Raw genomic sequence first — 25,818 nt, forward strand, 5'->3', positions numbered from 1 at the left:
GATTGTGTTATAGTGACCATTAAAGTATGGTACTGTATTGCCGAGTTTTGTTTTCTCTTTATGATATATCGTGATCATGAATGTTTGAGCAAACCTTGATTGATTGTGTTATAGTTACCATTTAAGTATCGTACTGTATTGCCGATTTTAGTTTTCTCTTTATGATATATCGTGATCATGAATGTTTGAACAAACCTTGATTGATTGTGTTTTTATTGATACTTGTGTTTTTATTGATACTTGAAAACAGTATTGAAACTACTTGAAGCTTATCTTTGTCTAATAAAGTGCAATACACAGTACGAATAACTTAATGGACATATAGCACTTTCAGAACGGTATTTATATATTCATATCACATTAGAATGAGGAGTATAATTTATTCAGTATTTTCTATTATCATTTACTGTTATGATTTTGTACAGGCATCAGACTGTGATATCAAATATGATTTTAAGGAGAAGGAGGAAGTAAAAATAGCAGATTGTAAAAACAAAGGACTGAATTTTATACCTCAGGATTTACCGGGAGATATAGAAGTTTTAGATATGAGTTTTAATCGATTGCAAATTATTGGGAACAATTCTTTCGTTAATTATAGAGATCTGCAAGAAATTTACCTGAGTCGCAACCAACTACGTTATTTATCTAACAAATCATTTCAAGGATTACATAAACTTACAATACTCGACATGTCTGGAAATATCCTTAATTTATCTAAAGTGTATTCAACAGATCTATTTCATCAAATTAAAAACTTAACAAAATTGGATATCAGGAGAAATATGCCTCAACCAATAGGATTTGTTACGGATTATAATTATCCCGATCATGCATTCGGTATTCTGACGGAGTTGTCGTTCCTAGGAATCGATATGAAGCCTTTGCCACACTTTGGAAGTGGATTCGGTCACATGACCACTCTTAAAGAATTACACTTTGAATCATGTTATTTAGTTCACTTGTCAAATAAAACCTTTGAGAGATTTTCATCCTCTGTAGAACAGCTGTCTATCAGAAATTGTCGGTTACACTTTGTTGTCACAGAATATAACGCATTGTTACCGTTTCCAAATCTTCATGTGATAGATTTTTCTGGAACGTTCATGCATTTGAAGCACGCATTGCAGCTGTTACACCCATATCGTAATGCCAATATATCGACAATAAACTTCGGTCATGTGAGTGACATTAGTATTGACAGTGCCGATATCCCGTATGTTACGACAATTACAGTTGACATAATGAAGCACCTGAAAACTATTTGTGTAGAAAATTTAGATTTATCACAGAATGGTATAATAGATTACGAGCCTGGATCTTTGTTCTCATTTGATCACCTTGAATGTTTACAACATATTTCTTTTAAAGAAAACAGGTTTTTGCTTGCAAGCGAGAAAAATCTAAATGAGATAAAACATTTCTTTTATAGAACTGTTAGATTAAAATCGTTCGACTATTCATATAATACTGTCAACTATTTTAAACATAATTCAGTTTCTTCAAATTCAGATTTAAATTGTTCATTTCACAGTTGTGTGATATTACCAAAGTCACTTGAAAAAATAGATGTCAGTTACACCATAGCAAATACTTTCCCTGAAATAATTCTTATAGTACCTAAAAATAACAGTCTTACATATCTAGATGTATCGTATTCAAGATCAAATATTGCCATAATCATTCTTCAAATTCGATTGGAAACATTTATTGCTGATGGTGTAGACTATATATTTGCATGGAATCAATTACAACGTTCTTCTTATAACACCGTAAAAACAATTATATGGAAAAACGCCGAACTGGATAATGCATTTAGACTATTCGGTAATCGGTTTTTCAAAAGTACTAGATCTGTCGAGTCAATAGATATATCTGGAAATAGCATTTGGTATATCCCGGACGACCTATTTAAGCCAATGCCAAACTTGACAAATCTGTCTTTAAGTAAAAATTCACTTCAGGCTATTCCGGTACAACTGAGTGATCATGCTAAAGTACAAACGCTGGACGTAAGGAAGAATAGATTAACAAGTGTGAGCTCAGCTATCAGAGGCTGGGCAGATAAAATGCAAGAACTGCATGGAATGACTTTACATCTCACTGATAATGCATTTGAGTGCAATTGTGACAATATAGACTTTATAAGGTGGATTCAGACTACAAAGGTTAATCTGGACAGCCGATCATATAAATGTAAATTATCTAACGGAACAGTTATCGATACACTTATTGCGTACAACTCTTTATATGACTTATTTGCAGACTGTAAGAATACTATGTGGTTAACGTTTGCATCAACATTATTATCGACATTCATAACGATCTCAATGCTACTTATAGCCTATAGCAAGAGATGGAAAATCATCTTCTCTATCTATGGAGTAATTCGCCGTGTTGTTGAGCGTAAAGTCAGGAAGTGCTTCCAATATGACGTGTATATATCATATGAAGGAGATATTGTCATTTGGATTAAAAATGTATTAATACCAAAACTTGAGACCGAGTGGGGACTGACGATGTGTATAAAAGATCGAGATTTTTTAAGTGGACCGAGCCAAGCGGACAATGAGGCAGAAAGCATCCAAAACAGCAGGTCTATTATATTTCTCATCACGCCTGAATTCATATCGTCACCTGATTGTAAGTTTGAACTTGACCGGGCAAAATATGAGAGAATTACAAAAAATCTGGAGCGTATCATTATCATTACAAAAGATGTAGCAATTACTGATATTCCTGTAGAGTTTTCGTACATTTGGAATTATGCATTTATTATACAATGGCCGAACAATCTAGAGGACTTGAATGATACTTGGAGGAAACTGAGGATGTTTCTTACAGATGGCTTAATTACTGAGAAGTAAACAAATTGATAGAAATTAATAAGACAATGTTTACGTACATACCATTAAAGTTCACTTTGATATTGTTTCAGAATTGTATTATCATTATTTGGAATTTAGTTATAAGTAATACCACTAACATATTGAACTCCGAGGAAAATTCAAAACTGAAAGTTCCCAATCAAATGGCAAAATTAAAAGCTCAAACATATCAAACGAATGGATAACAACTATACATTCCTGACATGGTACAGGCATTTTCAATGGTAGATTGAACCGGGTTTTATAGCTAGCGAAGCCTTTTACTTCTTTGACAGTCGCATCAAATTCCATTATATTGACAACAATGCGTGATATATCATCAAAGTTGGGTCTGTATCATTTGTTTTAATAATACTCTAGTATCAGCCCAAATCCTTTCCTAAATTATATAATGTAATGTTGTCATTGTAATGTTATGATTAACATTGCAAGTAAAGCGGGAGGTTTGGTATGCCACAAAACAAGGTTCAACCCACCATTTATTTTCTTAAAATGCCCTGTACCAAGTCAGGAAAATGGCCATTGTTATATAATATTTCGTTTCTGTGTTTGTTACATTTTAAAGTTGTGTTTCTGTTGTGTTGTAGTTCTCTCATATTTGATACGTTTCCCTCAGTTTTAGTTTGTTACCCGGATTTGTGTTTTCTCTATCGATTTATGAATTTGGAACAGCGGTATACTACTATTGTCTTTATATATATTAAATATATTTCATATATGTATACATAAACATGATAAAGTTTCATTTTTTTGAATATAAATAATTCATTTCAAGCAATTTTTGTTGTTGTTTGAATAACCCATGCAAAATAACATTGTAGTCTTGCATTCATATATTATTAAAGTTCAGGGAAACTCATCCAATTCAAAGAATATGATTAAGTTATAATCCATGTATACATAAAGATCACCGATACTGCTTTCCATACTTTATTGAGATTATATGATGATGGTTTAACCCAAATAATCCAGTCGTGATATTTCGATCACTACGATCGCTCCTCGAGAAAAGTAGTGGACAGAGAGCGCTGAATTATTTACGTTAACGATGCATATGGTTAAGCAGTGTAATAAAGATTACTGATACTGCCTTATTCTGTCATACCACATCTTCTTTTTTGTATATTGAGATTATATGGTGATGGTTAAGCAGTGTAATAACTATTAGGAAGTAGAAAAACAAATATTGTCACTCCGCACGTATAAATCATTGTGTCACTGCGAACGTATAAATCATTGAACATGTGGGTTTATCTTGCAGACAGTTTATCCTAGGTGTTCAAACGGAACAATCATTAAAAACCTGTTTTGTAATGAGATTTATCTAAATTTCAGTGAATCAAACTTTATTAATTAAGACTTATAACAAAAAGTTCTGAAAGTTCAACGAGAACATGGAATACATCTAGGCAACAATTGTTACAATCACTTTGATTATGCATAATATGATAAAAATAATATTAAGCAGATTTCTGACGTCCGATGCACTTTTATAAATTTACTTTCATCAGGAAATCACGCAACAACCGTTTGAAAGCAAAGGATGTATAGATACATAGAAACTAAGATGGACATAATAAAGTATATATCAAAATGAGTAAAATGCCTTAAGTTTTAAAAATCAGAAATATGTTTGCATAGATTTTCATTGAAAGTCATTGCTCAGTATAATAAGTTCAGTAAACTCTGTTGAAATATCAAGAAACATGACAATTATTCTGTATGTCTTAAAATTTTGTAAAATTATTTTTTAATCAATAAAAGGTAATATTTACCTCACATATTAATTGTCCAGATTTGGCTTTGATTGTTTGATCTTATTTGGTTTTTTTTCAGCTCTTCTACGTCCGTATTAACATTTCAGGTTTTCTAACAACAGTCACAGTAACGCATACAACACTTACACATCTTACTTGACCTCAATTAACAGCGGTAACTGTAAATAAACTCATCATAGATATTAGGATTAAATTTGTTATTACGCCAGACGCGCGTTTCGTCTACAAAAGACTCATCAGTGACGCTCGAATCTGAAAAAGTTAAAAAGGCCAAATAAAGTTAAAAAAAAAGGTTGATGAGCATTGAAGACCTAAAAGGTTTTACAAAATACAGCTACGGTAATCTATTCCTGAGGTAGTATTAGTATTTCAAAAATTCAAAAGTTTTGTAAACAGTTAATTTATAAATATGACCATATCAATGATAATTCGTAACGTAAACAACACTGACACAGCTATCTTGACATTTGTTACCATATACAACACTGACACATCTTACTTGACATTTGTAACCATATACAACACTGACACATCTTACTTGACATTTGTTACCATATTCAACACTGACACATCTTACTGGACAGTTGGGACAACATCCCTAATGCGCCTCGAAATGAGGAACTCAAAAGTCACGTGTAAAGAAAAAATCTCTGTGTAGTGATATTGGACATGTTTCTATTTTTAACAAATGACTAAACTTAATCATTTGTGGTGATTAGGAAAGTAGAGGAACATAGAATAAATGTGTAAAAATATGGAGCTATTGAATGTGTTCAAAGTATTAAATTTTCAAAGAACTTATTGTGTTAAAAAGGGGATATTTTACCACAAGGAGCCGCATCACAAAAGGATGTTCGGGGTTTGCTAATTTACGGAAAAAGTAATCTCACTTTGTACCCCGAAAATTTAACCACATATGTGAAAATGTCACAGCTTCGAAACGAGCTATCATACATATCCAAGTTTACGATATGGACTGAGCTACAGGAAAAAACGTTACCATTACCGCCTATGTAAAAACAATTAAAGATATTGAGCCATTTGTTACGACGGTTCTGGTAACGCATATAACACTTTCACTGTTAACTTGACAGATGAAATGACACATCTTACATGACAGTTGTAACGGCGGTAACAGTATCGCATACAACACTTTCAAAGCTAACTTGTCATTTGAAACAGCGATTACAATAACGCATACAACACTGACAATGTTTTATTTGACATTTGATTGCGATTGTTGTAGCACATACAACACTAACAATGTTTTATTTGACATTTGATTGCGATTGTTGTAGCACATACAACACTGACAATGTTTTATTTGACATTTGATTGCGATTGTTGTAGCACATACAACACTGGCAATGTTTTATTTGACATTTGATTGCGATTGTTGTAGCACATACAACACTGACAATGTTTTATTTGACATTTGATTGCGATTGTTGTAGCACATACAACACTGGCAATGTTTTATTTGACATTTGAAATAGCGATTGTTGTAGCACATACAACACTTACACTGTCTTACTTGACATTAAATAGTTATGCATACATCATTGACACATCTTACTTGACATCTGTAAGATCGGTTGCAGTAACGAATGCAACACTGACATCTAACTTGACATTTGAAACAGCGATTGCTGTAACGCATATAACACTGACACATCTTACATGACACTTGTAACGGCGTAACAGTATCGCATTCAACACTTACACAGCTAACTTGTCATTTGTAACGGCGGTTACAGTAGCGCATTCAACATTAACACATCTTACGTGACATTATTGTAATGAATGAGTTAAACGAACATAATTTTCTTCAATTTAAAAACTAAGCATGCTAAATAATGCATGGAATTCAAACGTTGTTTTAAAAATGTATATTTTATAAATTAGGTATAAAAGAGGGACGAAAGATACCAAAGGGACAGTCAAACTCATAAATCGAAAATAAACTGACAACGCCATGGCTAAAAATGAAAAAGACAAACAGACAAACAATAGTACACATGACACAACATATAAGATAATACATTTTATACCATTGGATCGAGAACTAATGGATCTTAATTTCAGAGATTTATTATACCAAAATGCCTTACTTGACAAATATCTACTAGGATCAGGCACAATTTCAAAAATGGCTTGACCATATGAATACCTTTACCATATAGGTATTTCATCATTTATCAACTTCAAGTCAGATTTTGAACGCATTAAGCATATGCTTAAATTCAATTAATTTCACCTTGATTCTGCGCCATACAATACAGTATGACAAATTTGACCAAACTTATCTAAAATCATCTTTAGGTTGAAAAAATGTGACCTGATTTCCGTTATAGCACATTCCCAATGACCATCAAACAAAAAGGATTTTAGTAAATCAATCACAAACTGTCCTGCATGATTATCCAAATGCGTTGTTATCGAATCCCAGCAGTATAGATGAATGTAGAAATTATCCATAGTAGTCGTCTTACACTCTTTTTTGTTTGTTTTCAAGGGCTCTTATAGTTTTTCAGCATAGTTTGAGGTATCCATTAATTAAACTTGCTTGGCCAGCCCATCCATTTCACATACACCTTTCCTCTTCTCTTACGTAATACTTTTTCTATACGATAAACGGTATCATCAGTTATGGTCACTTTGCTGAGTTCTCCACTTTGAAATGTCCCCTGAATAACAAAACCTTTCGTATCTTTCAGAACGAAATAGGGGAGTCCTTGTCTTTTTCCTCTGTCAGCAACTATAAAATACTCCATCGTCAAACGCTCGTCATACTCACGGTCAAACACGTAACGTAATTTTGAAATTCTGACTGTTTCACCCAGACGAAAGGCATACCGAGGTGTTGTTTTCTTTTTCTTTCTTTGAGTTTTTAGATTGCATTTTCCATAACCTAATTTCATCCTTTTGATTCACATTTTTTGGAGCTATCTTTATTGATCGATGAACCGTAGCATTATAACTTTGTGTCACTGATGCCAAAACATCAATTCATCGATGCAACTGATGTCTAGTCATATATCGACTGAGTCTAAACTTTATCTTTTTAATCCCTCGTTCAGCGTAGGATGCTTTTAATTCATTGTCAGTGAAAAACTGGTCTATAATTCTTTCCTGGAGTAGTTTTGCCACCTCCCGGTTTTTATATTTAACTCCTTTGTCAGAGCGAAATTTAGTTGGCTTTCTACCCTCTCTAAAAATTGATTCTCATGTATCTCACATCTCCACTCCTTTGGCGGATCTGAGAACCTTTGTCCATATGAATCGAGAGAAGATATCAATCGCTAGTACGAAGTAGGCATATCCATCATTGTCTTTAGTGTACGTTGTTAACACAGCAGTGTCAACATCCCATCGGTAGTCGATATATGGTGAGATTACTTGAGCACGAGGAAATGTTCTATTCACTTGGCGATGAAGGCCAAACGTCTATTGAGTTACCAACCATTTTCTAATTTTCGTTTTTCCTAGTACATACTTTCATTCTTTCCGCACTGCTTTATATAGTTCATTCACACCTGACAAAGATCCGGGGTGTTGTGGGTTGTAATATATCTTCTCCGAATAATCTTTATATTTCATCGTTATTATGTTCTTGCTTGAAACTCCCTCTTAATAATCTTTTTCACAAAACCATGAAATCATCTCGTGTTTCCATGTATCAAGCTCTTTATTATCCATATAACATCACAATCGGGTGTTATCATTTCGAATGCACAACAGAATAGACAAAAAACTCGCAACGTTTATTGCCAACAACAAACGTCAAAATGTTCTATCTATATCCATCGCTTAACATGAATTAGCCTCTCTTAAACGTTCAATTTCCCTAATCACTGAATATACTGTTTCAAAGTCCTGTTCATTGTAAATTATATCATCAATATCCCTGATAAACGACATAGATAATGAATACCTTGTCGATGAAGCATGATTGCAGGAAAAGTTCGTGTTCATAGCTAAATTCTCGAGGTAAATGAAGTGGATTAATGGGTCCGTCTATTTTATGAAAAGCCGATGCAGTGAACGTTCTTCAATTTTTTTCTCGTTACCTAATTTCTGTAACACTCGCACATATTGCCGGAGTCTACGGCGTCCTTATCATAAAGAAGAACTTTTCCCATTACAGTTTGATAGAACAATTCAACTCGCCTTGTACCACCACGTTAGTTAGTTGCATCTTAAATGGTCTCTTGTTTACTTATTCGATGTGTTCGTGAAGAAACTCTAAACAAGAATGAATGAACCAACCCGTTTCGTATCTTTATATAGAAAAGGTCAAGGGTATCATTGGATAGTTTCTGGGAAAGAGTCACTATAAACTAATGACATTGACTTTCAACACCCTAAAAACAATGATTCGAAAAGGTATGCACTAGAAACATTTGAATGGCTAGAAAAAGTAATATCAATAATAGAGACCAAGACGTTTTTCTCTGATGTATTGAATTTTACGTCATTTAAAACTGTAATGAATATAAATTATGTAGCCCTAAAAAACAAATGTATAAAACTACAGCTCAAGGAAAATGCACGGGATTCATTTTTCTTTCTCGTACAGGGTATTTCTCATTGAAAATTAAACACCCTTCAAATTCACCAATTTGGAATCATTTTCCAGTGTGCTACACATTTGGATTTATCTAATTTATGATTCACATGACTAAATATACATGTCTGTGATGATGGTCTACTTATTCTTTACTAAGCTCCTCTCCTCCTTCGCAGGCTTGAGACTGTCTAACATAAAGATATTAGGTGGAGTTAGAGCTTGAAATTGAGGTCAAGGTCATAGGTTAATTTGACGTTCTATATTTTGACCGTTGCTTTAAATTTATATCTTTACACCATAAAGCCATATGAACTGACATTTTATACGGATTTTTAATATCTTAATATCAAAATAGATATTAACTGGTGGTAAGACCTTCAATTGTTCTCTGAACAATTGGTTTTTAATTTCTTTTTTTATTTCTTTTTATTTCTTCTTTTTTTTCCCTTCTTTTTTCTTCTTTTATAAGCCTGTTTTTTCCTTTTTTCTCTTCTTTTATGATTCTTTTTCTTTTGTTTTTTTTTCTCAATTTGTAGTGTATGCTTGCTTGACCAGAGGTAATCAGATAATTAATCCAGTGATAAGCCATCATATAGTGATCTCTACATGTACATTCAGGACTAAAGTTTTTCTCCCTCCTCCGTCTACTAAAAGGACCAACAGGCATTGGTTTTCCAATGGCTTCTAAATACTAGACATTTGCATCCAATCCAATCACTTTTTGACAGATCTGGTCTCCCCAACGAATACGTGTTTCACCGGCCTTGTGATATTGAGTAAAAATGATGCTCGACCCGCCAATGATATTGTCTTTAAAAACTTTAAGATCTTTGTTTTGCCTATCAAATAAGGCAAAATTGGCTCCCACTTTCTTAGCTTGAAAGAGCATGCGTCTGGCGATTCCAGGGACGCATATAACAATCTGAAAATGTCTATGTTTTTCTTGAAATAGAATGTTTGAAGACGTTCTACTGCCGTTACGAAGGATCCGACGTCACGATTGTTGTACCATACTAAAAAAATCTTCGAATGTTGACATATTATTCTTTCGCCAAACGTTGACACACAATTGGTAATCTTCAGGTGAAATGTTAGATTGTTTCAGGGAACTGTAAAAAGTTTCATGCGGTGGTAATTCGAGATGATATAATTTTTCGGGGTCATCAAACCATTCATATTGGAAAAATCCTTTTTGCTCCTCCACCTGGTATGCTTTTAAGAATTCAGCGTATGATGTTCCTGGTGCTAAAAATTGCACCACGTCCAGAAATTTGTAATATTTGAAGGATAACAGGCATACGTGCTGTTGTTTTTTACCGACAAACGGACGATCTTCTTCCACGTGCGTATCTAGAAACATAGCGAGTTTTTGTTTGATGAGATTTATGTCGTATTTACCCGAATTAAATCCAAATACTGGAATCTGCGTCATATATTCCTCTAACTGTCCATATAGGGATTTCAATTAATTTTCCATGATTTTTTCTCCATTGAGAATGCTTTGATCGCCCTCTGGTGGTTGATTGTCTTCATCGTCTTTATCAATGCATGCATCTTCGTCCTGGTTAAAATCCCCTTCTTCACTCCAGCGCTGTATGGTTTTATTCAGTTCCTGTTTGACCCAACCCCATTTGATTTGAGACAGTTCAATAACATTTTCATACATTTCAAACATGGCATTAAACATGGAGTTTTAACGTAACGAGGTTTGAGTCAACGAAACACATCGGATCGGTATGAACTGGTACGTTGCTGCAGAGAGAGACGGTTATTGGTACTTGTTTAGTCGTATACTGTAGTTTGCCGGAAGTCGTATCGTGTAGTTTTTGTAGTATATCCTCGAAATCAAAGACAATGAACCACGGAAATATTTGATCTTTCGCGGGAACCTGAATGTCACATTCTTCCAATTTGTCGAAAATGGTTTGTTGGGCTTTACAAAATTCACCAGGGTAAATATACTTCCTTTGGCTGGTATACATGTGCTGATGTCATTGAAGATGACCGTGATGATTAAAGTGACGTTCACATGTTTGGCATTGATATTTTTTAGCGTAATTCTTAAACTCTTTAATGTACGAGAGGCGATGTTCGTACATAATAAATACATTGTCTCTTTAAAACGACAGAGAGACTTGTACACACAAAAAGCCGTATCGTCTTCCTTCAATTCATAGACGTTTATATTCAATTGAAAACAGGATTAAAATTCTGGAATTTCTTTTAACTGTAATCCGGGAAACAGCTTTGCTTCGTATGTACTTTCATTTCGTCGTTTCTGATAGCCATTCCATTGTTGAAAAAAATGCTGCAGACTACGTTCTAAGTTAGTGATGGGTGGTCCTCTGTGTAACGCCAAGCACAGGAAATCATAGAGTTTATCCATAAATGGCTTAGCATTTTTATTGTCTTTTACGAGAGCGTGTATGCTTGTCTTATCTTTAATGTAGTCTCGCAGAGCCGTTTCTCCTTTTCCTAGCGTATACTGTGTAGTGTCGATTACAAATAGCTCATTGGTCACTAGGAAAAGTTTCCATTTGGTGTCGGTCTTTGTTTCATCAGGTATTCCCGCAGATTTAAGTCCGTGAGTTTCCACCGTAGTTTCTAGAGATCACTTCTCTTTGAAATAAACAGGGGTTCATGAAAAAACGGAATCGTTTGCGTAAAGTTTGAAAAACCTGTATCGTTTTTCTTCTATGTGAATTAGAATGACGCCAAAAGTCATGGTAAGCTTGAAGGCGTGTTGTTGACGCTTGTATATATTCTCGGCAGCTAGCATGAGTTGGTGCATGTCGACGTCATATTTTAGTGGTATGTTACATACGGAATGAATGGGACCTTCTCGATGATTTTCAAGATAAAAGGAGCGTTGGCCTCGTACATTTCTTTTAAAGCCAGGTCGTTTTAGCCTCCTTCTATCTCCCAAGGATATGGACCCTGTCCATAAGGGGACACTTGCAATTGTGTCACTGGCCGACCTGATAGTGTCGTTGCATATCGCGAAGGTATAAGTCCAGTTTGTTGGTGAAAGACTCATTACATAGTTGACAATAAACACGCTGAACGACTGTCTTCGAGGGATTGGTGCGTGGTTTCTTGATGGCTGGTACCTCTATAGATACTTGTGCCGGTCTTTTTAGTGATTGTCTGTTAGGACTGTGACTGTATTGTTGATGTTTTCGTAATCCGTTAGCCGTCACACAACGCTTGGCACTAATCATACATTCGTATTTCGGCAACACAGTGGGGCTACCTGAGCACTGATTTTCGTGTTTGCGTTTTTCATAGCTCTGAAGTAACATTTTATGACAATTTGTATATGGATACCGTATACCTTGATGTTTGGTTTGTTTAAGAGCTAAAAGTTTTGCTGGTCGGTTGTAGTTTTTGTCGCATAGACCGCATGTTAAACGAAGTCGTTCAGATATTAAGGGATGGGACGACAGATGGTGTTGTTTGGCCCATACACGTATTTGCGATGGCAAATGTAACGTCTCCAATTCTCTTCTGATAAAATCGTCTTCAGCATAGTATATATCTGTTTCCATGTTCCACAATTGTTTCATGCTGAATTAAATGCAGAACATAATTAATCCCGCAAACGTTAATTCTATCGAAAAACATCCTGCGTGACTGGTAATTGTTTTAGATTTTCTATAGTCAAGTATTAATTTAAAGCTTTCTGATTGGCTCTTTTATGGATTGAATGAAAGATAAGCTATAATTCAACACACTCTATATCAATTTAGATTCATCAAACACCTTCCCCGTGCATTTTTGAAGATATAAATCAATTAAAATGAACGACATCGGGCTTGTCAAATATATATATATAAAAGTCTATAAAAAACGACCAACCAGCAAATTTACTATGAACCGGATCGTCTAGAATAGGCGATACTATGCAGATAAGGAAAAAATTATATCAGTCTAAAGATTTGCACAACGGTACTGATATAAGATGTTATAATACGAAAATGTTGTTATTAAATCGTGCTGACAAATATTTCGGCTCAACAAATGGCCTTCTTCAAGTGTCACAAGTTTTAACAATACTCATATATATATAGAGTCTATAAGAATCTACCAACCAGTAAACTTAATAGGTATTGGATCATCAAAATTGACAATACTACACAAACAGGAAAAAATTATATGAGTCTGAAAGATTGTGTAACAATACCGATAAATAGATGGAAAACAAAACACTAAAAAGTGTTGAATATCATTGCACAAAGATAAAAAAAACTGAACAGATGATATAAATTATACAATAATTGCAAATATTTCGGCTCAACAAATGGCCTTCTTCGGTGCCAAACGTTTTAACAATAATGATATATAATGTATAAGGTGTAAACATAGATCACTAATAATACAGGTAAGTTTTGGTCGATTGATTTTAACCCAAAATCCTGAATATAATAATATAAACAATAGACTGTAAATTTAATTATTTCTTTCTATTGATTCCATCTGGATGGAGGACACCCAGTGTTTTTATCCAAAACTTCTCCCGATTTTCTCTTTGCCTATTTTGCCATGTACAATCCTGTTCGTTCACAAGGATCTTCATGTGATCAAAATCTTTCAGATTGTGATCTGGTAACCTGAAATGTTGGCTGACAGGAATATACGGTTTTTTTGTGAGGTCACTCCTGTGGCCATTGAGGCGTTTGTGAAATGGCTGCATAGATTCACCAACATATTGGAGACCACATCTAGGACACTCAAGAACGTAAATCACGTTTGAGCTTTTGCAGTTGACATTGCAGAAGATCTTGTATGTCTTTTCTGTGGTCTTACTGTGAAATGTTGATGAATGCTGCATTTGGTTGCAACATTTGCAGCGCTTATCCCCACAATGCTGACAATTACCTACAGTATGGTTAGGTTTGGAAAGGTCAGCACGGACAAGTATATTTCTCAGGCTGTTGGGTTGTTTGAAGGCAATCATGGGAGGCTCAGGAAAGATTTTGGATAACTTCGAATGTTTCTCGATTGCTGTCCAATGATTACGAATGGTCTTGAAACTATTTCTCAGGCATGGATGGTAGGTGAGCACACATGGGATTCTTTTACTTTTCTGTTTATCTTTGTAAGTTAGCAGACTGCTTCACGGGATGGATTCCGCTTTTCGAAAACTAATTTTGATGTTTTTGTGTTTATATACCCTTCTTTTCAAATGTCCTTTGAGCTGCCCCAGACGTTGTTTTGCAGTGTCTTCAGAGGAGCAGATTCGCCTTATTCTGAGAGCTTGGCTGTATGGAATACTCTTCGTGCAGTGTGGAGGATGGCAACTTTCAGGCGACAAGTATTGATGAATATCTGTAGGTTTAGAGTATATATCTGTGTTTATTATACCTACAGAGAGGGTGCTAGATGTATCCAGGAAGTTTATGGTGGAATAAGAATTATACATCTAGCCCGAAATATTTGCAATTATTGTATAATTTATATCATCTGCAGCTGTTCAGTGTTTTTTTTATCTTTGTGCAATGATATTCAACACTTTTTTGTGTTTTGTTTTCCATCTATTTATCGGTATTGTTACACAATCTTTCAGTCACAGAAAATAATTATATTTATAAGTACGTCTGAGTCAGTGACAACTGTGTGGTCGTGTGGTGGTCGTTTGGTCTAGCGGGACGGCTGCAGTGCAGGCGATTTGGTGTCACGATATCACAGTAGCATGGGTTCGAATCCCGGCGAGGGAAGAACCAAAAATTTGCGAAAGCAAATTTACAGATCTAACATTGTTGGGTTGATGTTTAGACGAGTTGTATATACATTATGTACACAGCCATGTATCACCATCATTGATGGCGATCCGATGGATACATCTGTTGTAGAGTTGTCACTGACTCAGACGTACTTATAAATATAATTATTTTCTGTGACTGTATATTACATTAATTTGTAGGATCCTTTACTATAGATAATTTAGCTGATCTGTAACATCTTCATGCCTTATATATCATGTACTGTAGTACGCCGCTAGATTAAAACTGACGAGGAAAGGTAACACACGGCCAGCGAAAGCTCTTTTTTTGAGAGCCCAGGTGGTCGTGTGGTCTAGCGGGACGGCTGCAGTGCAGGCGATTTGGTGTCACGATATCACAGTAGCATGGGTTCGAATCCCGGCGAGGGAAGAACCAAAAATTTGCGAAAGCAAATTTACAGATCTAACATTGTTGGGTTGATGTTTAGACGAGTTGTATATATATATATATATATATATATATAGCAAAAGTAAATAAACACGGTGTACAGAATGTATATAATAATATTTTTAAATTTGCAAACTACATTTCACATCAAATAATAACAGTTCGTTAAAATATTGTCACTAGCGCTTTCATGCCTTCTGGCAATCTTCAGGCGACGTTTTAACAATGTCCTTGACGACACTGCCGTTGGTAACGTTTATTACGTTCAATAACGATAAGGGGAGATAAATCAAACGTGTTTAAGTAGATCCGTTTAATTTTGGCTGAAAGTCCTTTATAAAGTGTGCTTCCTTTGCCAGTCTTTTATATTTGTTCGATTCGTTCATTTTATAGAACGGATATACGGTAAATTTTCCACTACTGCACGTTTCGAAATGTTCGCTCACATCTTGCATTCGAGTGGATGGATCTCGTATCTGTTGTCTGTGAACACGAACTCTTTGACAAATTGAGTTACCAGTCTGTCCGATGTACCATTCCTTGCAAGTGCTGCATACAATACAGTAAATAAGGTTTACCGTTTTGCAATTCATGTCTGCATTTGGAATAATGGTTTGGCCGTTTTTCAATGTTATTTGCGGGCCGGTTGCCATGTATTCACAAAGACCACATCTAGGGTCATTACATTTTGAAACGTTGTATTGTATTCCATTTGGGTCATAAAACTTAGCCCTTGTTAAAATCTTTTTAAGATTTAAAGGCTGTCTTTTACTTTTCAGGAATTTTTCTGTAGGGAAAAGCTTTTTTAATTTTTTCGTTTTTTGTAAAACTGGCAAATTTGCTTTTATGACGTTGAATATGTCAGGATTGTACGGGTTATGAGTGCTAACAAACGGGATAAGTTCTGTATTACTCTCTTTGCGTGCTGTGGACCTGAGTTCCGTCATTGGTATAGCTTTTGCCTTTTCTATTCCCTTTTCTATTAGTGGGTTTGGATAGTTTTGTTCTTTCAAAAACACCTTCAGTTCATTCAAACGTAATTCCTTCGTAAAATCATCACTCACAATTGTACATACACGTCGTGCTAGACAAAACGGGATGTTTCTTTTCGTATGTGAAGGATGGCATGAATGAAAATTCAGGTATTGGTGGGTGTCCGTCTTCTTATAATATATATCTGTGGTTAAGGTTGTTCCATTCTTTAATATTAAAATATCTAGAAATGGCAGTCTTTGTTCGCTAGATTCGATGGTAAATTTAATCGAAGGATGTAATGTGTTTATCAGACTATGAAACTTCTCTAAATTGTGACTTTTGTTTAAAATGATAAAACAGTCGTCTAAGAATCGCTTCCATTCCGATTTTACGTACACTTTAAAAGCTGTATCAAATTCACTTTCAACTTGTTGATACATTTTATCCTCCAGAAATCCCATCACGAGAGTTGCGTATGTGGGAGCAACTTTTGTTCCCATAGCTGTACCAGAGATCTGTAGATAATATTTTCCATCAAAGAAAAAGGTGTTATTATCTAGTATGATTTTCAATCCCTCCAACAAAAAATTATTCGAAAATCTTTGGTCGATAATGTGCCTATATGACTCTAGCCAAAATTTTACAGCATCTAATCCTAGTTTGTGTGGTATATTGGTGTAAAGACTTGTTACGTCGAAGCTTACCAATATTGCATCTTCTTTGACTTCGGCTGGTAAATGATTTAAAAAATCAAAATTATCACGGATAAAACTAGGTACATATTGGCATAAAGGTTTCAAAATTAGGTCAATGAAATGGCTCAATCTATGAGTTGGACACTGCGGTCCAGCAACAATAGGCCGAAATTTTAAATCTTTTGGTGAATTTATTTCGATATATGCGCAATTTTGTTGTTGAACTGCTGTTTCTACTTCCTTACTTTTGTGGATTTTAGGTAGTCCATAAAAGTTGCTTGTCTTTACCTCAAATTTTGTAAGATAGTCAACTTCCTTTTCAGTAGTACAATGAGGAAATTTTGAAATAAGTTTGTTTATATTTCTCTTAGTTTTCTTTTCCATATTGTCGTTGAGTTCCCGATAATATTGTTTATCATTGAGCTGTTCCTGAATTTTGTCTCGGTAATATATTCTGTCCATTATTACTAATGCACCACCCTTGTCAGCTTCTTTTATAATTATCGATTCATCTTTTTGTAATCTGTATAAAGCTTGCGGTTGTTTAAATGGTAAATTATTTTTTACTTTGTCCTGTGGCTTCGGTATTAATGGAAAGTTTGACAGATGATTAATGTATAAGTCTAAATCTTTATTTTTTCCTTTTTCCGGTGTAAATGTAGATTTATTTCTTACAATTGATTCGTCAGCTGTCTTTGATTCTTTATCCCCAAAATGATTTTTTAGTCTTAATTTTCGGCAAAATTCTTTGATTTATCACAGACTGATTATCGTTATTGTAACGTAATAAACGTTACCAACGGCAGTGTCGTCAAGGACATTGTTAAAACGTCGCCTGAAGATTGCCAGAAGGCATGAAAGCGCTAGTGACAATATTTTAACGAACTGTTATTATTTGATGTGAAATGTAGTTTGCAAATTTAAAAATATTATTATATATATATATATACATATATGATAAATAAGATACACGTCGTATTTCACTGATAAGTACATAAATGTAAAGATAAACCCGAACATATAATTGATACAAAGTATGTAATGCCGGAGAACAATATTGATAGCGCCAGGTGGGGATACACACATCCTTTTTTTATTCATATTACTATTATGTATCTTTTTTATCCTTTCATACAAAGTTTGTTACCTTTAACATGTTTAACAAATTTTCAGTCATTTGTTTCCCCTACCCCCTTCCCATGAAATATATAGAAACTAATTCTCTTTAGTGCCTTTCTAACGCATTTTTCTTTCACATCGACGCGTTTGGGTCAAGTATTAATCTCTTGTGACTATTAAAATATCATTTGAAAGAAAGCGTATAAAGATACTAATTTTTAATCACCAGATATGCTTTATCTCTTAATCTAATTATTAGAGGTGTTATTTTAATCAGGACTATATGATATTAATAAAGTGGCTCAGTAAGTCGAAAAGCAATACTACTGAATGTTTCACAATTGTCATGTTAATAAGAAATCCAAAAAATAAAAATGAAAAGATAAATATTTTATTTACTGATATCAAACATTTTAATCCAATTATCTTAACACGTGCATCTATTCATAGTACCGCCTACTGGATTGAGTGACATTTTATCTGATTATATAATTACTGATTAATATAAATAGTATATCTTGGAGAATTCTTACAGTTGTTATAAGCATGTATAGGCAGTTACTTATTTAAGAGGTAGAGTACTCTTTTCAGAATTATCACAGACTGATTATCTAGGGGTTTGGAACTTTATTGGACAAGTACCACTTTGTAAGGATTTCAACAATAAGACTCTTAGTTGAGTGAAAAAGATTTCATAAAACGTTTATATGGACGAACGGACGGACAGACTTCCAACCACTAAATACGAGCTAAAAAGGCCCAATAAATTTTAAATGCTACACGATACGGTTTATCCGCGCTCTAATTTCCTTTCCTATCGACTAAATTATAATAGTCTCTTTTTTTAATTGATCATTGTTAATGGGCAGGGATAATTTATTCACTTAAACAAATAATCTTTTAACTTTTCAAGAGGAATTAAAAAGCTGATCCGAAAACAATTTCTTTTACCAGAGGAATTGATACGAAGTGAAATCTTTCCAAATAAGTTACAGAAAGCACATAGAGGGAACAAAGTTCAAACGTTTCTTATAAAACCATTACATCTCCTATTTCAATCTCATTGAAGTTATATGTAATTGAAACAACATTATCGTATAAATGATACACAAACATGATATGGTTAACGTGACAGTTAAAGTTTCTAAAGAGTAACTTGTCTGTTAGATGCTGACCAATCTGTGACTAACATTCTCAGTCGTCTCCAGGTATCATCTAAATCTTTTTGATCACTCGGCCATTGCACAAAGTATGCATAATTGCAAATAAACGAAAACTCAAGGGGAATGTCGGTAATTCTAATATCTTTTGTAATTACAATTATTTTGTCCAGATTTCTCGTTACTTTTTCGTATTTTGCTCTGTCGAGTTCAAACAAGCAATCGTTTGACGATTTGAACTCGGGTGTGATGAGAAAAATGATGTACCTACTATTTTCAATACTTTCCGCCTCAGTGTCAAGAAGACTCTTACCAGCTAAAAAATCGCGATCTCTTATACACATAGTCAGTCCCCATTCGGCCTCAACTCTTGGTATTAATACATCCTTTATCCATATTATAATGTCTCCTGCATAAGACAAATAAACGTCGTACGTGTATCTTTTCCGAACTTTTTTCTCAATAAAACGCTGAAATACTCCATAAATGGAGAAGGCAATCTTCCATCTCTTACTATATAAAACTAGTAGTAATAATACTGTAGCACATGTAGATAAAAATGTTGAAGCAAAGGTTAACCACATAGCACTCTTACAGTCCGCAAACAAGTGCGAGAAGGAGTTGTAGACAGTAAGTGAGTCAGTAATGGTTCCATTCGATAATTGACATTTATAAGACCGACTGTCAAGATTAACTTTAGTAGTGTTAATCCATCGTATTAAGTCTAAATTATCACAGTTGCACATAAATGCATTGCCATCGAGAAACAAAGACATTCCATGCCGTGCTTGCATCTTGTCTGCCCAATTTCTTATGACAGAACTCACAGTTGTTAAGAGATTGTTTCTCATATCAAGCACCTTTATTTTAGTATGATCAGTCAGTTGTTCCGGAATTGACGGAAGTAAATTTTTACCTAAATTTAAATTGGATAAATTAGGCATTGGTTTTAAAAGTTCGTTTGGAAAATACCAAATATTATTTCGAGATATATCCAACGACTCTACAGATGCTAATACCCCGAACAACTGGTTTCCCTTTTCTTCTATCCCTTCATTAAGATAAGCCTCATTCCATACAACTGTTTTCAAGTTGTGGTCAGGAAAACGCATTATTTCACTCCAAGGAGTTTCGTAGGAACCAGTAGATATAAATGTTTCAACTCGAATTTCCCGAAATACTAATGGCATATTTGTACTTGAATAAGATATATCTAAATATTTGAGGTTGTTGTTTAGAGGAATTATAATCAATATTGCAGGGTATGTTGTGAGTATAGTGTTACTCATATTTAGTATTTCTAGTGATTTTGGTAATGTCACATAACTGCCATGAAAACTCCCTTTCTCTAAAATAGAATTCACAGAATTGTCCATGAAATAGTTGACAGCATTATATGAATAATCTATCGATTTTAGTTGAACAGATTTTCCACAAAAAGAATTAAAATCGCTGATCGTTTTCGTAGTAACAATAACAAACCTGTTTCTGTTTAAAGAAAGATGACGTTAACATTCAGGGCGATCAAAGGTGAATAAAGACCCAGGTTCATAATCAACTATACCATTATTTGATAAATCTAAATTCTCTACGCAGATTGTTTTCAGATATTTCATCATGTCGGGTGTAATTGTCGTAACAAAAGGTAGTTCACTGCTATCAATACTAGCGTCACTTACATGACCAAAGTTAATTGTACTGAGATTTGAATACATGAATGGGTGTAATAAATACAATGCTCGTCTTAGATGTATAAATGTCCCATGAAAGTCTATTACACGGAGATTTGGAAACGGAAGCAAAACATCAGCATCCGTCCTTACGGCTTTTATTCGGCAGTTCGTAAGACTAAGCTCCTGTACGAAATATGAAAACGCTTGGAATGTTGTATTAGACAGGCTTACTAGATAGCATGATTGGAAGTGTAATTCTCGAAGGTTGGTAATATGACTGAATCCCCTTCCAAATTGTGGCACAGGCATCATATCAATACCTAAAAACGACAACTCACTTAAAACACCAAATACATGGTCGGGATAAATAAAATCCTTATCAAAATCTATTGGTTGGCGCATATTACTTCTGATATCCAATTTTGTTAAGTTTTTAATTGGAACAAATATTTCCGCTGAATATGCTTTTGATAAATCAAGCATGTTATGAGACATGTCAAGCGTATCAAGAATATATAATCCTTTAAATGCCCCACTAGATAAATATTCAACTTGGTTGTTTCCCAAAATCAGTTCCTGTAAGTACTTATAATTAACGAAAGAGTCGTTGTCAATAGCTGTTAATTGGTTCGAACTAAGATCTAGAACATTGATATCTCCTGGTAAATTCTGAGGTATAAAATTCAATCCCCTGTTTTTACAATCTGCTAGTTTAACTTCCTGTGTTTTTTTGATAACGTATTTAATATCACAGTCCGATAAATGTAAGATTTTTTTACACTCATGTATCTTAAGAATGTATACAATAGCTAAATAAATCGAAATCCTCGTCATTTTGTGAACTGTATATTCTCGAAAGAATTTCAAATAGTGCCTTGAAAACAAACAGCTTCAAACGCGAACAACACTTTATTTCGAACGAATAAACACATTGAAATATATATAAGTCTCCATGCTTCATTAATGTTGCATGGATGGATGAAATACAAAAGTTTTTTTTTAACTTATTAAGTTTACATAAGGAATAGTTTTTTTCTTTACATACGACATACCTGAATTGTGTGTTCTCCTAAATTTACAAGAGCTAAAAAATAACACAAGATCACTGTCTGACATTGATCTTTAAAATACAGGAAAATTATAAACAACCAAACAATGATTTGACCATGTGTGCCATTTATAACTTTTAATGCAATTTACGTATGCAATTTTTACATTTATTAAATATACCTTCGAAAACAAGTAAATAATTTCCAACAAAATGTTAGAGAAGCTATCTGTATACAATTGAGTCTGGCGTAATCTTTCAAGAAATAACTACGATGGTATGATAAGAGCAGTGTCCGGTACCTAGATGTTTGGTACTGTCATGTGGGAGTTATATATACATTTATATATTTGATTGTTTCATGAGTTTATTTTAGATTAACAATTTATCAATAAAAATACAGCGTATTTTTCGTATGTTTTGGTGAAGTTGATTGTATGTTTCACTGGTACCAGTAGTTATATGTTTGAGCGAAATTTACATACATATACGATAGTTAGGAGTGTATAGTTAAATAACAGTAATTTACAGGTTATTTTATTTACATACGTATACGCAAGATATGTGGTATCGTATCAACATAAAAGTGTAAGCAGGTCTTGATGGAAAAGTAAAATCACAAAAATACTGAACTCAGAGGAAAATCAATTCGGAAAGTCCATAATCACATGGCAAAATCAAATAACAGAACGCATCAAAAACGAATGGACAAGAACTGTCATATTCCTGACTTGGTACAGGCTGCTAAAGAAATGTGACAAATTACATTGCAAAGCTAAAATCAACTTTGTGGTGAATATAAAAAAGAAGATGTGGTATGATTGCCAATTAGACATCTGTCCACAAGAGACAAAAATGACACAGAAATAAACAACTATAGGTCACCGTACCAGCTTCAACAATGAACAAAGCCCAAACTGCGTAGTCAGCTATAAAAGGCCCTGCAATTACAATGTAAAACAATTCAAACAAGAAAACTAACGGCCTCATTTACATAAAAAACATATATAACACATAAACAAACGACAACCACTGAATTTCAGACTCCTTACTTGGGATAGGTACATACATACATAATGTGGCGGGGTTAAACAAGTTAGTGGGATCCCAACCCTCCTCCTAACCGGGGACAGTGGTATAACAATACAACATTAGAACAAACTATAAACATGATGTTTATTCTTCATTAAACTGAGAATGGAATTGGGGAATGTGTCAAAAGCACACCAACCCTCCAATTGAGCAGAACACAGACCAAGGCCACTAATGGTCTTCAAAAGGGCGAGAAATCCTGCACCAGTAGACGGAATTTAGCCGACAAAAAGGGAAACAGAATTTCTGAGAAATGGACGTCACAATAAACTCCGAAACATATAAACGTCTGAAATTTAAAAAAGAAACCACACAAGTCTAACAAAATCCATAAGCCTTTGACCTTGAACAGGTACAAAAACTATGGCGTGGATAAACCTTGTTTGTGAGATCTCAACTCATCTATTCATCTAACTAAAGCAGATTAAACAAACACACGGCAATACACAAGGTTAACCCAGCTTTAAAGAAATCCGACTCCGATGTCAAAAAAGGTAACAGAAGAAATTAAGCAGATTGACAATGAAACATAAATTACCAAACTAGCAGTAACTGACATGCCAGCTCCAGACCTCAATTAAACTGATTGAAATATTGTGTCTTAATCATCTGCAAAATCAAGCACAATCTCTCCCGTTAGGGGTTTAGTATAATAAGAGATGCAATGACAATATACGGTGATGACACAGCAATGAATTTTGATATTAGGACGTGAAAGAGAACTATTTCCTCAGATTACTTTGAATTGACATTGTTCATATTCTTTGTTAGATTTTTTTCTTTCTAATGAAAAAATGGGGATAACGCCATAATACATTTAAAATAGTCCATGATTGTCAATTTCTAGCACTGTCTCTATACTTAATATATATTTTTATACCTTTGCATACTAAACGACTGAATTATTTGATTATTGTCTTGTGTATATGTTTATTATAATTTGCTGTCTCATTGACACATACGGGTATTCCCAATTTATTCAGGAGAGGGAAAGAAATCACACAAACAATTTAGAGTAATACGAGGAAATATTTGACTTTCACCTCCTGGTGTATAAATATATTGCTATGTCATCACCGTTTATTGTCAATTTATTCTGCAGATGAAGTAACCGTAACCGTCACTTTCAAATATGGGGAAACTCCAAAATTAATTGTAAAGTTGGTTGAATTTGACGTTAAATAAATGATTATAGTAGAATTCCTGTACGAAATGTTCCATATGCAATGTACACGGAATATAGTAGGAATATTGCTGTGAATTCCTACCAGAAAAGAGCGATATTCTAGTCAGACAGTAGTAGGAATCCACACGGAAATTAGCCGAAAAATTTAAATTAGCAGGAATTATGCAAATTAGCAGGAATAATTTGGTAGGAAAATGAAATTCTACTTGAAAACCTGGTGGGAATTTTTCAAAATTCAACCCAGAAAAAAAATTAAAATATACAAAATGTAAGTGTATATTCACAAATACACAACTAGCCATGAGTCAATGATTTAATATTTAATGAATCTCAACAGCAAAGAACAAAGGAAATTCATAGAATACATTCATTTTTAAGAAAATGGATTTTTGAAATGTATAAGGAAACTGCAATATATGTAAGCAAGACATTGTGTTATATATAAACATGAAGATTATCCAAAAATATGCCTAAATGAAATTAAGAGTGAATAAATAAGTGAAATTATACACTATTGTTGAATTAATTGATTACTAAATATTTTTAGCAGGCATATACAAAAATCATTTTAAATGAATAAGAATTACTTTCAGTCTTCATAAGTCATATGTTCTTACATTTCTATAATGTAGCTGTGTGACCCTAGCTTGCAGCATTGTGTTCCAACATAACTTTTCATTCTTTTCACCTCCAACTTTTGAATTTGTGAACTGGAACTTGCTTGCATTAAACACTGCAAAATGTGTGTCATTAGCAAACAAGAATCCAGTTCAAGATAACTAAAAGATTCCAGATAGAAAGATTTTATGGTAGGAATCTTGTACATGTAGTAGAAAAATGTATAATCAAATCAGATTTTGAAATAAGAAATAAACCCATACAGACTTTTAAAATCCCACCTAGGTAGTAGGATTTTAGTAGTAGGAAAATAAAAATTTCCAGTCAGAATTTTGTTCATTTTCCATGTCCGCCTACTTTCTATATGGAATCTTTGATTCTAGGTAGATTCCTACTTCATTCCTACTAGTGTCTAGATGGATTCCTGCTAACTATTTCGTTATTCATATTACAACTGCTTTCTATCAGATTTTCAATTTTAATCGGCATTACTAACGTAAATCATTGACACATTCATAGTCTTTATATAAATTAGACCGTTGGTTTTCCCGTTTGAATGGTTTTACACTTGTAATTGTTTCTGGGGCCCTTTGTAGCTTACTGTTCGGTGTGAGCCAAGGCTCCGTGTTGAAGACCGTACCTTGACCTATAGTGGTTTACTTTTATAATTGTGATTTGGACGAAGAGTTGTCTCATTGGTACTCATTGTGCATAAATCAGACTCGTATAAAATGGTTGATAAGAGATTGATAACAAGTTCAGACTCTAAAGTTTGGTTCGGACTACAGTTGATCCTTTCAGACAAAGTTTCCAGTTCTGGTTCGTCTGGTTCGTGCTTCACTAATT

At 34.0% G+C, this 25,818-nt stretch overlaps 4 protein-coding genes across 4 annotated transcripts; 1 reads left to right on the forward strand and 3 right to left on the reverse strand.

The window, feature by feature from the left end:
• Nucleotides 1-365: 365 nt before the first annotated feature.
• On the forward strand, nucleotides 366-2,867 carry LOC139482577 (toll-like receptor 3). The gene has a single exon (XM_071266491.1). The coding sequence runs from the start codon at nucleotides 366-368 to the stop codon at nucleotides 2,865-2,867; it is 2,502 nt and encodes an 833-aa protein (XP_071122592.1).
• Nucleotides 2,868-15,705: 12,838 nt separating this feature from the next.
• LOC139482579 (uncharacterized) lies at nucleotides 15,706-17,538 on the reverse strand. The gene has a single exon (XM_071266492.1). It carries the CDS (start codon nucleotides 17,536-17,538, stop codon nucleotides 15,706-15,708), a length of 1,833 nt encoding a protein of 610 aa, XP_071122593.1.
• A 1,801-nt stretch (nucleotides 17,539-19,339) lies between these two features.
• On the reverse strand, nucleotides 19,340-20,731 carry LOC139482580 (toll-like receptor 4). Its single transcript, XM_071266493.1, has one exon. The coding sequence runs from the start codon at nucleotides 20,729-20,731 to the stop codon at nucleotides 19,340-19,342; it is 1,392 nt and encodes a 463-aa protein (XP_071122594.1).
• A 132-nt stretch (nucleotides 20,732-20,863) lies between these two features.
• LOC139482581 (leucine-rich repeat and immunoglobulin-like domain-containing nogo receptor-interacting protein 1) lies at nucleotides 20,864-21,862 on the reverse strand. The gene has a single exon (XM_071266494.1). It carries the CDS (start codon nucleotides 21,860-21,862, stop codon nucleotides 20,864-20,866), a length of 999 nt encoding a protein of 332 aa, XP_071122595.1.
• Between the last annotated feature and the right edge of the window lie 3,956 nt (nucleotides 21,863-25,818).

Source organism: Mytilus edulis, chromosome 7 (assembly GCF_963676685.1).
Source record: "Mytilus edulis chromosome 7, xbMytEdul2.2, whole genome shotgun sequence".
In the NCBI taxonomy this organism is placed as follows: Eukaryota; Metazoa; Mollusca; class Bivalvia; order Mytilida; family Mytilidae; genus Mytilus; species Mytilus edulis.

What these genes read in the sequence shown, in the direction of transcription:
- LOC139482577 (XM_071266491.1), top strand. Translation starts at nt 366, where the DNA reads ATGAGGAGTATAATTTATTCAGTATTTTCTATTATCATTTACTGTTAT.
- LOC139482579 (XM_071266492.1), bottom strand. Translation starts at nt 17,538, where the DNA reads ATGGACAGAATATATTACCGAGACAAAATTCAGGAACAGCTCAATGAT.
- LOC139482580 (XM_071266493.1), bottom strand. Translation starts at nt 20,731, where the DNA reads ATGGACAATTCTGTGAATTCTATTTTAGAGAAAGGGAGTTTTCATGGC.
- LOC139482581 (XM_071266494.1), bottom strand. Translation starts at nt 21,862, where the DNA reads ATGACGAGGATTTCGATTTATTTAGCTATTGTATACATTCTTAAGATA.